Source organism: Geospiza fortis, unplaced genomic scaffold, assembly GCF_000277835.1.
Source record: "Geospiza fortis unplaced genomic scaffold, GeoFor_1.0 scaffold173, whole genome shotgun sequence".
Taxonomy (NCBI): Eukaryota; Metazoa; Chordata; class Aves; order Passeriformes; family Thraupidae; genus Geospiza; species Geospiza fortis.
Window position 1 is genome coordinate 2,449,300 of NW_005054334.1, and position 12,238 is coordinate 2,461,537.

At 40.8% G+C, this 12,238-nt stretch overlaps 1 protein-coding gene across 1 annotated transcript in view; it reads right to left on the reverse strand.

Annotated features, from left to right (window-relative positions):
• Window positions 1-12,238, reverse strand: part of MYH9 (myosin heavy chain 9) — a 53,937-nt gene that overhangs the window by 21,274 nt on the left and 20,425 nt on the right. The window contains exons 5-14 of the mRNA XM_005421810.3: window positions 11,322-11,414; window positions 10,564-10,627; window positions 9,917-10,015; window positions 8,907-9,050; window positions 5,920-6,015; window positions 4,725-4,843; window positions 3,476-3,628; window positions 2,212-2,385; window positions 1,266-1,439; window positions 565-679 (exon numbers count right to left, since the gene is read on the reverse strand). Of these exons, the coding sequence (XP_005421867.1) occupies window positions 565-679; window positions 1,266-1,439; window positions 2,212-2,385; window positions 3,476-3,628; window positions 4,725-4,843; window positions 5,920-6,015; window positions 8,907-9,050; window positions 9,917-10,015; window positions 10,564-10,627; window positions 11,322-11,414 (1,231 nt within the window). The remainder of the gene's footprint in view (window positions 1-564; window positions 680-1,265; window positions 1,440-2,211; window positions 2,386-3,475; window positions 3,629-4,724; window positions 4,844-5,919; window positions 6,016-8,906; window positions 9,051-9,916; window positions 10,016-10,563; window positions 10,628-11,321; window positions 11,415-12,238) is intronic.

The following is a 12,238-nucleotide window of genomic DNA, read 5'->3' on the forward strand; positions in this document are numbered from 1 at the left end:
GACAGCTGCGATTCTCAGTCACCTGGTTCTAGATGAAGAATAGGAAAGTGTTGATAGAAATAGGCTCTCTGAACCTTCTGCATCTCTGCAACAGACAGAGACGTCAAAGAAAACCTACCACAGAAAGTGACAGTAACAGTAAGACTCAAAACCAGATAAAACCCAGAGAAGATAGAGTAAAATACTGAACAACACTGCAGAAAGGGCACACTTAGTTGCAGGATTGAAAACAGATTCCACTTCAGATCTTGAGTGTTGCAGCTATACAAGCTGCTGGCTCATAATGGTGCATTCATATTTTATCCCAGTATTCCTCACTTTGAGACAGAATTGCTATACATGCAGCAAGTTTAACAGAAGTTGATGCAAATGAACCTTTCTCTTGAGTTACAGTGAACTTTTAATGAAATGCCATGATCTAAGCAAAGGATGTTCCAGGTAATGCTCATCTTGGTGGCTTAGTCTTCAGGGGAAAAAAAACAAAACAGCTCATCACAGGTTTTTGATGCTCAAGTTTTTCACACAAAAAAGAGCAAACAAATGAAATGCAGTTTAATTACATACCATCTTTCCACAGCTCAGACACAAACTTATCCGATGACTGGTGCAGAAGAGTGGCGATGTTATCGTTCAGTGGATCCATGTTCTTCATCAGCCATTCGTCTGCCTTGTAATCCACCTGGAGAAGATAAACACATCAAGAAGATTGGGATGGGCAATTTTCTGCAGCCCAGTATCCAACAACATCTGGCACAGTCTAGAAAACTATCACCAAGGTTTGCACAACAACAGATTACCTAACCATTCCTGGATTTACCATCTAAGTAAGCACACCTATGAATTTCCAGCCCTTACAAAAATGTGCATGTTCTGTTCTGCCAGTAAAAGGAATGGATTTGCAATGCCAGTTTGTACCATCCGCAGTGTCACACAAAAAACAGCTGCATCAGCATTTTTGGTGATGAAGTCTTGATGCAGGTTTCCTCTGAGCAGTACCTCCAGTCTCACCAAGTCACACAGAACAAATTTAAATTGCTGTCAGTCTGACATGTCTTGAACTATAAATATAGATAAAATTGCAGGCAAGTTAGGCCTCCTTAGACCCTGTAAGCTTCTCAGCAATGGAACACTTTCATGAAATCTTCTGATGGTTTCTCGTAGGCAACCATTTTGGTAAGTAGCCATTTCTAAGTAGTAATGGTTATGAATTAATCATTCCAACCTTCACATTTTAGTTATTAATTATTTAGTTATTAATTCTTTACCTTGCCAGCATAGTGTATGATACAGAAGTCAGCTTTGTCTTTCAGCTGTTTTGGCTTCTGAAATTTGGGATGGGTGCCTTGTTCTTGAACAACTTTTTCCACAAAGCTTTTGTCTGTTGCTTTTGGGAACCAGCACTCTTCATCCAGCAGAGCCAGTATACCAGGAGGCCCAGCCTTAAAGAAGGGAAACATCAAAACATCATTAACTACATGACTACAGCAATAATTAACACCTTTAGATGGCTAGAGGAGGAAAAAAAGAACTAAGCCTGATCCACATCACATTCACCTCTTGTGTGATATCAGTTAAACTACTTCCATTGTAATATAAATTGTTAATAGTTCTTCAATATCCTCATCTGAATTCTGACCATTTGTATGAGAAAAATCTCTTATGTGACATTTGTCTAGGTTGGGTTTTTTTGGAAAAGATATTTTTTTATTACAAGAAATATTATTATACGGTTCTCTAAATATATTCAGGTGTCTAAATGCAAAAGGCCATAGCAGAAAGTTTCACAAACTAGTCCTTACTATTGGAACATCTATTATGAAATTTGTAAATTCTTAAGTTTCATTGGAGCAAAATGAAAGCAACAGAGTTCACAGCTTCTCATCACACCTGTAGTTAAGTAAGGAAGTTCACACTACTCATGGCAAGGTGCACATACATCTAGCACCATGCAGACCTACACAAGTGAGGACAATACAGTGAGAGGGAAAAGTGGCCAATTAGATCCATTTTCATGCAGTCTTTCCTACAGAACTGATACTAACAGCCCTATTGGTGACACACTTTCATACAAAGAAGAAACTGTTCACTCCTGCTTCTAATCATACTAGAGTATCAGTAGATGATAATAAAAGCTAGAGGGCCAGAGATGATGTCCTCAATGACAAAATCAGTGCAGCCATTTCCTGTTGGACAGTAAAACAACAGACTTACCGGCTTCTCTATGAGGTCAATGCAGGGCTGCAGGTCCAGGCCAAAGTCAATGAAATTCCACTCTATGCCCTCCCTCTGGTACTCCTCTTGCTCCAGAATGAACATGGTGTGGTTAAAGAGCTGCTGCAACTTTTCATTCGTGTAGTTAATACACAGCTGCTCAAAGGAGTTCAGCTAATGAAGAAAAAAGCAGAAAGATGTTTGAGCAATTGCTTGTGAAGACACACCTAGCGTCCTACCAGCACAGAAGATCATGTCTGTGGTTCAGGAATCTAAGCTAGAGTGGGGCAGACAGTCCACTGTCAATAACCCCTTTGGATATGAACTGCCTGTTCTGTCACATGCCACTGCACACTGCTGTAATCCCTAGGGAAGTTCATACACACTGGTTCTCAGACTTTGCAAAAGAATGTTTAGCTGTAAACAGCAAAAGAGTTACTGCAACTACTTAACCCGGGACAAGAAAGGACTCTGGTTTTCTCACAAGTGCAGAGCCAGCAAGTCCTCTTCATAGGAAGAAGCAGACACAGAAGCCTGAAGACAAATTTCTAAAACTGTGTGGACTGGAACCAGAGTCCCTTTTTAATCCTCATAAAAAATCAGAGCAAGGAAAGTGAGAGAAATTTCTATAAAATTTCCAGATTTCTTCTGGAACGGTAAGGACAAGGTTAATAATCCACAGTGTATTTTTACGTTTGACCACGCAAATCATAATGCGGCTTCTAAAGAAAGTGGTCCTGTTCTAATTCCTCCCTATTTAATAATTCCTAACTATGTTATTTCTTCTCCTCTTCTTTTCATGAGATCCAGCAACTGTGAAGCCAAAGGTATACCAACCAATAAGAGGGAGAAGGAAAAAAAATACCCCCCAAAACACAACCAACAAACAAACAAAAAAAACCAACGTCAACTTTTCTGTGTCTCAGTTTTCTATTTCATTAATAAATGGTCCAATTCATTCTGCAGCTGTTCATGAGTTAGACCCAGAGTAACATAACACAGGTTGACAAGAGCTGCCTTGCTGGGATAACGGTAGGATACTTCTTTTTTGATGGCAGTCTGTGGCTGCTTCAGATTATAATGCAAACCACATCCTAAAATTATTTAATAGAATCCCATAACAGTTTGGCCTAACAGTTCCCCTTTTTGTGGGCTTCACATCCTTATCAAGAATGTGTTATTTTCCAGTTGTAAAACTATTTCCTTCTGCGGTCTTTGCTCCATATTAAACTGTGCTGAGTGCAAGGACCTGATATCTCCTTACCTCAAAAATCTCAAAGCCAGCAATGTCAAGGATTCCAATGAAGGAAGCACCCTGTCTCTTGGTCTTGTCCAAAGCCTTGTTGATGCGCATAACCAACCACCGGAACATCCGCTCGTAAGTGGCTTTGGCCAGTGCTTCAATGGCAAAATCAGCCTAAACAGCAAACACATCAACATCAAAAGCTGCATTATAAACCAATGAAAGGCACAGATTACACTGTTTCAGGATCTAGCAGCACAACTGTAGTCTGACATTTTCTCTCCACCAGGAAATTCACTGAATAAGGCTTATTTCAATTTATTCCAAATGAAAAGTAGATGGCATAGTGATATTCCATATACAAGAGCAAAGAATTTGTCTCTAAATTAGTGTGTCAAAACCAAATTTCAGGATCCTACCTGCTGTAGGAAACAAGAGCTGGTACTAAAAGAAAAACTATGCCCAGTCACTCCCAAAGACTGTAGTAACATGGAGTATTTCACAGGCCCAAGGAAATGAACTTAAATTCTTTTGTAACTTTGGATTTATGAAGCCAAATCCCTCCCTGCCACTACCCTACCTGTGTTTGACACAAATACTACATGTAGTAAGAAATTACACATCAAAAGGGACAAGCAGCATGGAAAGGCATCCTCTGACTTTTTCCAGACTTCAATCTCTTACCAATCCCTTCCATGTTACATGTTTCTTTATTTAGAGGATAATGCTGTGTTCATAAAGAAGCCAGGCAATGAGTAAGCACAGGGGTTTGCTCCATTCAAGCAGGCCATGAGCTCCTAGGTCAGGTTTCATTTACAGCACAACCAATCAAGAGTGTTACAAAATTTCCAATCAATTTCAAGGGTGAGCAGCAAATTCTTCTATCTTAGTAGCTGACCCACTCAAAAATAGTGCTTTCTGAATTGCACCAACTTGAAAATGTCACCCTCGCATACCACATTGAAAGTACTAACTCCCTAGGGACAACCAGCCACCAAAATTGGGGGACTTGAGCTCTCTTTCTTTTTGTTTTTTTTAAGAGAAAAAGTGCTGAGGGACAGGGTGAATTCTATCTTTATACAGATTATATGAACAAACAATATATTATGCTAGAAGCAATATATTATGGTACAAAGTTCGAGTGTGCTTGCCATACATTGTAATCATAAAGATGGTTAGTAAACACTACAGAAACCTCTGATACATTCATTAGCAGTGCAGCAGTAAGATTAGAGACCAAAGTACTCATTCATTTTTTGAGAATGCCTACTTGTTCTTTGGTCTGAGCTTTCTGGACATAATCTCGTCCAACCTTGATGCGAGGAGTCAGGATACCTCTAGTGAAATCTGTCACGTTGATACCCAAAAGGTGAGACACCTTCTGAGCAGCTAAAAATGGTAAGAGGAAACAAAAAGATTCATATTACTATGTTTTTCTCACAGAAAGCAAGAGAAAAAGAAAAACATTCTGACAACTGTCTTTAGAAAAGTCAGGAAACAGCTTACAAAAAACATTAAATGAAGAACAGGTTGCTGAGACAAAATACCTTCCTAACCAAAAAAACACTCTAAAAAAACCCTCTTGCAATCCATACTACAGTTTACTGAGTTTCTCCGGAAGCCACTAGAGTATATTTGAAGTAACAGCCTCATACAACTAAATTGTTACACAGAAGCTTTAGAAAGGTCATTGTCTGTAATCAATCTAAAAATACATCAGATAATGGATTCCTAATCAAGCTAATTGTTCTGTCTTCATCTACTGATTAGTCATTGAGACAGCTCTGTATTCAGATTCAAGATCCAAAACCCAAACAGTTTATTCTCCTTCTTAAAATGGCATTTAGAGCATATTTTAAATAATAACAGCCAAAAAAAAAACCCCTTAGTGATAAATTAGCAACATCTGCACTTCTGCAGTGCATCTACAATGAAGGTCTAAGAGTTAAGTCTTCCAACAAATAGTCTTCTATCACGTGAAGCAAGGCACTATTTACACATTCAACAACAGGCAGTGCAATTAAAATATGGACACGTGCTTTTATACCCACCATAAAACTATCCACCACCTTACTCTTACCAGACTACCTACAAAGGCAGCAAAGAACATTCCTTAAAATCTGATAATATAGGTTTGAAGGAGCAATTACTGTAGCTTGTTTAAAACACACACTCCACACATTCAGTAGAGTAATCCTTTTCATCTGTTCATGGTGTGTACTTCCTGCCTAGCCCTGCCACAGGAACAGTGTCACATTCCTGCCCGTGGGTGGCTGCAAACACACGCCTGGCGGAACACTGTGTATTTGTATGGGACACGCCAGCTCCTCTGACAAATAATTCACCCTGCGGAAAAATAGGGCTCCAGCATTCCATACATATTGCAATACATTCTCCCCCTTGCAAGAACTTCCTGTAGGCTTTTTGCTGCACTTTTCTTCGGTGTGGGGCAGGAGATTGGTTACCTGTATTGTCTGGCATAGAGGCTTGGTCTGTGTTACGTTCCTTCTTGAAGACTATGTTGCCAAGTTGAAGAACACCCGAGATAACCTTCAGCAGACCTTTTAAAATAGTAATAATAATAACAGCTTAGTGTCAGATATCACCAAAATGTGACACAGTTATCCATATTATCCAGTTATCTTTCCTAACATGGTAAAGAGGCCCATCTCAGCATCCCAAAAATCCTTTTCAGATTTAGGAAAAAACACCACAGGTTACTCCTCTAAATGACTCCCATTCAGGACAAAGCACTTGCCTTGTCATTCCTATGCAAGACTACACAGCCTAGAAATTTACCTATTCTCAACATCTCTATAAAATAGTGAGAGACAGGACTGAGGGTAAAGTGACACCTACAGCAACTGTGTTTCTTAATAAAACACTTTTTTCTCTGCTTGAGGATATAAACTCATGCAAAGAATTCATACTCAGTTTTCCTCAACAGTTACTGTTGAACAAAGGAAAGAGACAGTTAAGAGTACACCCCAATTAAAGATTTTGTTTCCTTAACCCTGTAACACTTTCAGTTCCCTGACCAAGATCTGTAGTCCTTACAGACACACATTATAAAGTACACAAGGCAGCAGGATGTGGGCGAAAGTGCCTGTACCGTAACTATTACTAATTATATGCTGAAGCACCCCACCCCATTGCTAATGACACATTCATACTCTTCAAATGATGCACGTCAAAAAAGCCAAACTATCAGATGCCAAGACAGGGAAGATGGTGTCAATTCAGTTTTCACCACATATCAAAGCTCATTGCATAATAGCTTCCAGTTGCCTTGAGCAAAGTAAACTGCCAGTCACTTGAAGGGGATCTTCTAATAAAGGTATTTTTTCCCCCCAATTTCTACTTGTTGATGCTGATTTTGGCTGGGGTAGAATTAATTTTCTTCACAGTAGCTGTTATGGGGCTGTGTTCTGGATTTGTGCTGGAAACAAGCGTTCATAACACAGGAGGAGGCTGGGGGTGCACAGGAAGATGGGAAAGGACACAGCCAGGACAGCTGACCCCAACCTACCCAAGGGATATTCCATACCACATGGCATCATGCTCAGCATATAAAGCTCAGAAAAGAAGGAAGGGGAGGATGTTAGGAGTGATAATGTTTGTCTTCCCAAGTCACTGTGTGATGGAGCCCTGCCTTCCCGGGTGTGGCTGAACACCTGCCTGCCCTTGGGAAGTGGTGAATGAATTCCTCATCTTGCTTTGCTTCACTTGAATGTGCAGCTTTTGCTATACTTGTTAAACTGTCTTTTTCTTGATCCATGAGTTTACTCACTTTTATTATCTCAATTATCTCTTCCATCCTACTGGGCAGGAGTGAGTGAGCAACCATGTAGGGCTTAGTTGCCAACTGCAGTTAAACCACAACACTATCACAAAAAGATTTGTTTTAAGAAAACATCCTTTTGAGGATGAGAGTGAACAAAGGCTCCATTACGAGCAACAGAAAAGAAATATATGTTTGTGATTGTCCCACTCTGCTCTGCCTCTGAGGTGAGGTGCAGCCTCACCTCAGGTACTGGGTGCAGTTTTGGGTACTGCAATATCAAAAAGATATAAAGCTACTAGGGACTGTCCAAAGCATGACTATGAAGATGGCAATGAGCCAAGAGAAAGCCACAGGAGGAGCGACTGAGGTCATTTGGTCGCTCAGCCTGGAGAAGAGGAGACTGAGGAGGGAACTTCACAGCAGCCTACAGCTTCCTCAGAAGGGGAAGTGGAGGGCCAGGCACCCGTCTCTCTGGTGACCAATGACAGGATTCAAGGGAATGGCATGAAGCTTTGTCAGGGGAGGGTTAGGCTGGATCTTGGCAAAAGGGCACTGGCTCCTCAGCAAGTGTAAAACATTAAAGCTATTTTTGCTGTAGTGCCTGGAACCAATAACGCATCTACATGACAGCGAAGACATACCCTAGAGCATACATTAAAAACAACTCGAAAAACTGAGCACAGCAGGACACCCTGACAATGAATTAGGCTAGCATTTCCTTTTTTTGGTTTAGGCAAATTTCTCTTCACCTCCATACAGAAGTTTCAGTCTCAGATGATTCAGGATATCAAGAAATGTATTAAACTGTCAATAACAACAGCACAGATTTTAACAGCTGGACTGTAAGCAGCAGAAGGCACAGGTAAATAAATGTTCCCTACAGCCACAAGAGCTGCAGCCTCCAGCAGAGGAGGTGGTGCTGTCAAACCACAACAGATGCTTGCTTGCTTCCGTGTAGAGAGTAACAGTCCTAGCTTTAGAAGACCATACACATTTTGAAGGTGAGACTTTGCAGAACACTGATTTCCCACTAGTGGGGCAGATCATGAATGAGCGAGCATGGAGCTCTGGTGAATGTGTATCACTGTGCTTTGTGCTGGCTGTGTGCATTTCTGTTTTCACTGTCATACTACTGCGCTCCCAGAATCAGACAATATTAATTTCTGATCAGCAGTTCAGTGTTAAGCTGGAAAGAAAGGCACTATGACCAGCCCATTCTCAAATGACTAATCCAGCAGTGGTTGGATCAGATACTTTAGAGCCACTGCTAAGGGATAGGGGGAGCACACAAGCCATGCATTGCATAAGAGAATGAGGGGATTCTTGTGTCTTCGATGTGTTTTTCATAAACTGAGTATACAATGCAAATTGGGAACAAAAACAGCAAGCAGAAGCATGTTTTTATTAGCTGCTTGTTCTACAGTTAACTGTATAACCTGAAACTGTGCTGGTAGATCCTGGGGTGGGTCACTCCAAAGCCATTGAATTGTTACTTGCACACTGTTCACTCAGGGCAGGGGGAGCAGGAACGGACACAAGCAAAACAAAACCAACAAAATCCCTAAACAAAAAGCTAACAAATCAAACCAAAACAAAAAAAAAGAACACCAGAACAAAAAAATCTCGAAACATGGCCTGTTCCCTTTTTCATTCCTTGCATATTCATACCTATCTGCTCTTCATCTGGGATGCCCATGATCTTCATTGCCTCCATGGTCTCCTGAAACATGTCCTTGTCCTGCTGGCCCGGGATGGTAACATGCCCATTGGAAAGGAAGCGGTATTTGTTGTATGGCTCCAGCAGCAGATCATCTTAGGAAAGAATTGAAAAAGAAGTTGCTATGTTTTTATTTTAAACAGACAACAAGCTACTACCAATATCAAATTTCTGACTTGCATACACTACCAGCTCCTGGATGAATCTAGGATTAAGCCCAGTTTTACTTCAGGCTGAACATTTAATATATTTCAGACAAACACAGAGTTTTCCTGTGTTATTTCTTGCTATTCCTTCCTCTGGACTACTCCACCAAAGCAGTACCACTCATCATTAGGTCCTAAATCTGTAGACAGTAGGGATTAACTTGAAAGTAAATCTGCCTTTAATTTCAGATACCTCATTTGTTGCAAGTCAGATAAAAGTTCATATATTAATTCTTGAAACAGTAGCAGCTATGAGAAAGTCCTCTCCTTGTGTCATTCCTGCAGATCCATTTGCAGCTCTTGCACAACACAGACCCACATTACCAGGCTGAGGTATTAAAACAAGGTGTGCTGGGATCCCAGACTGCTAGAGGCGCTTAGAGGCTTGCAGATTTGCTCCACTCAGTTACACACCGAGTGCACCACAGCAGGACCACTCCTGCACCAGAATGGTTTACATCATGCAAGACTAGACTAAACATGGGACAGCGATTTAGATAAGGAAGGGCGTAGAGTCATTGCTGGCAGGGAGACAAGTGCAGGAAGGAACCAGAGCAGCAAGTTTTCAGGAACTGAGAAGTGCAGGGGGAGGGCAGATGGATGTATGAGCGCATGAAAGAAGTGGAGGAGAGCTGACCATATCCAAAAGGCAGAGAAGGAGGAACTGTGAAGGAACAGGTCTTTGTCTATAAGTGTTCTGAACCCTCTGTTGTTGTAGTTATGGGAATCCCTCACCACAACACAATCATACTTACTCTTCAAATGCTCCCCTGCCCCAGAGAGCAGGTAGTAAAAGATGTGGAAGGTTCTCTCCTCTTTGGCCTGGCGAATTGCACGTGACTTCTCCAGCAGATCTTCAGAGAGTCAAGGCCCATGACAGGATATACAAATCCCTTCCTACTCTATGGTAGGATAAAAAACTACCTGATGTTCTCTTCATACCAATTGGGAGGAGTATTGACTTAGCAATCATTATCAGTCAATAAACCATTGAGCTTCTGGTCTCAGTTCTGCCAGCCTCTGAATGATGACTATGGTAAGAGAGACTTAATTGGTAAGAAACATAAAAATTGATGCCATCAGTCCCCACTTGCCTTGGAAAGAAGCAAGAATGACTTATGAAATTCCATACCTATTCATATTGCTGCAGTTTATGCTTGCATTTCACCTCTTAAGATTCGAATTCATTCATTAACTCAGAAAAGGTCTGCACCATGATCACAAAGGTCAGAAAATACCACTGAGGAAAGAGGAGACTTCAACAGTGATCTTGATAGCAGAAATTTAGAGTGCTTCCAACTGCTTTCTCAGCCTAAGTCAGTGGTGATGAGACTTCTAGGTACCATTCCTGACACCTCTAGAGCCTTGAACCTTTCAAGGGGTTACAGGTTTCAAAGGATACAGGTTTCAATATTGGCTCCAACAATGTAGCCGTTGACATCAAAGTTGATTCTGATAAATTTGCCCTAAGAGGAAGACAACAGAATTAAAATTAGTATTCTTTGTGTTTGGTAACAACAGTAAACAACAGAGGTAAACCTTCTGTTTTTAATCCAGGAAAGGAAATTCTAAACAGGTCAGGCAGGTTTTAGGCAAAGCATAAGGTCAGCCAATAGTCAATGCCTACTGATCACAACAGCAATTGAACAAAAAAGACACCAAGCACTTCCAGACACTTCTGTCATTGTGACAGCCTACAACTCACACTCACTTATGTTTCAACCTAGATTTCCCACAACCAGGGTCCCTTGAATTTCACGTTACACTACCCTGACAGTTCCACCCCTTTCAGTGTTAGCTTCAACCATTTTCATTTTGCTCCAGCTCCCCCACCTGCCTCTCAGATGTTGTCCATTGTTCTCCAGAACAAGCAAAATAAGGACGAGTATTTGCTCTCTAGGACAAAACCAGCTGTAATGATTACAAAAAAAATCAACACAGATGATCCTGGCACAGGATCTGGTTTCTTCATTCTAGAGACCTAAAAGATCTATTCTGGATAATTCACCAAATGAAATTAATTTCCCAGATTAATTCAAAAAAAGTCACTCAGGTACTCTATCTCTGACAGCAATTCACCCAAAAGCAGAACGCTTTGGAAAGTGTAAAATACACTTTTGATGCACTTTTTGAATACACTCATGACATAATAATACTCACAAATCTTGAGGAGTTGTCATTCTTTACTGTCTTGGCATTTCCAAAGGCCTCCAGGATAGGATTAGCCTGGAGCAACTGTCTCTCCAGTTCTCCCTAGAGAGAAATCCAAAATTAATAAAGTAGGTAGCAGTTCACAGCATTAACCTTGGGTCAAACCAGCGCTGCGGTTTCAATTCACACTAGTTTGGCATCTGAGAAGTTGCAGAGAAGCCATATTAAACCTTAGGAGATGATGACTTAAACCTTCAAAGGAGACTCATTAGTTATCTGGGTTAAACAGAAACATTCATAAATAAGCCTCATTCCCTTCCTCCTCCCAGTGTGTCTTTCTGTTAGCAAGAAGCCCTTCAAAGTCATTTGGCTGTAACATCCCGCAGACTTCCCAGGGACAAAGTGAAAACCATACCAGCATCCAAGACCGGGCCCTCATCCCAGAAGTGTACTGCCACAGAGCCTGGAACAGCGAGGTAAATCCTATCTTGCTACTAAAAGACAGCTCTGAACACTGCTACTAGTAGGTTAAGAAGTTAGTCTGAAAAAATCGAATGTTTTGTAAAAACCAAACACAAAAAGCTTGCACTTCTTATAAGAGTCTACATCTTACAAAGTACAAACAAGCAAAAATCTCCTTTGTAAGGAGGAACACACAAAAAAGAGAATTAGTGGTATCCCACAAACTGCACGATTGCTTGCAGTTTGCTGCCATACTCACACACTCTTCCCCTCAAGGAACACAAATTGCTGGAATTGTAGAAAAAGAAATTTAGAACTTTTACCTCTGCCCAGTACTAGGCCACTGCAGCATATATATACACCTTTCCTTGTAAGCTCTACACGTATCCCTAGTTCTTTTTAAAAATTACTTGTCCTCTGTGCTAAAAGCATGGTGTTCTCTATATTTCAAGATCAACTAAAAA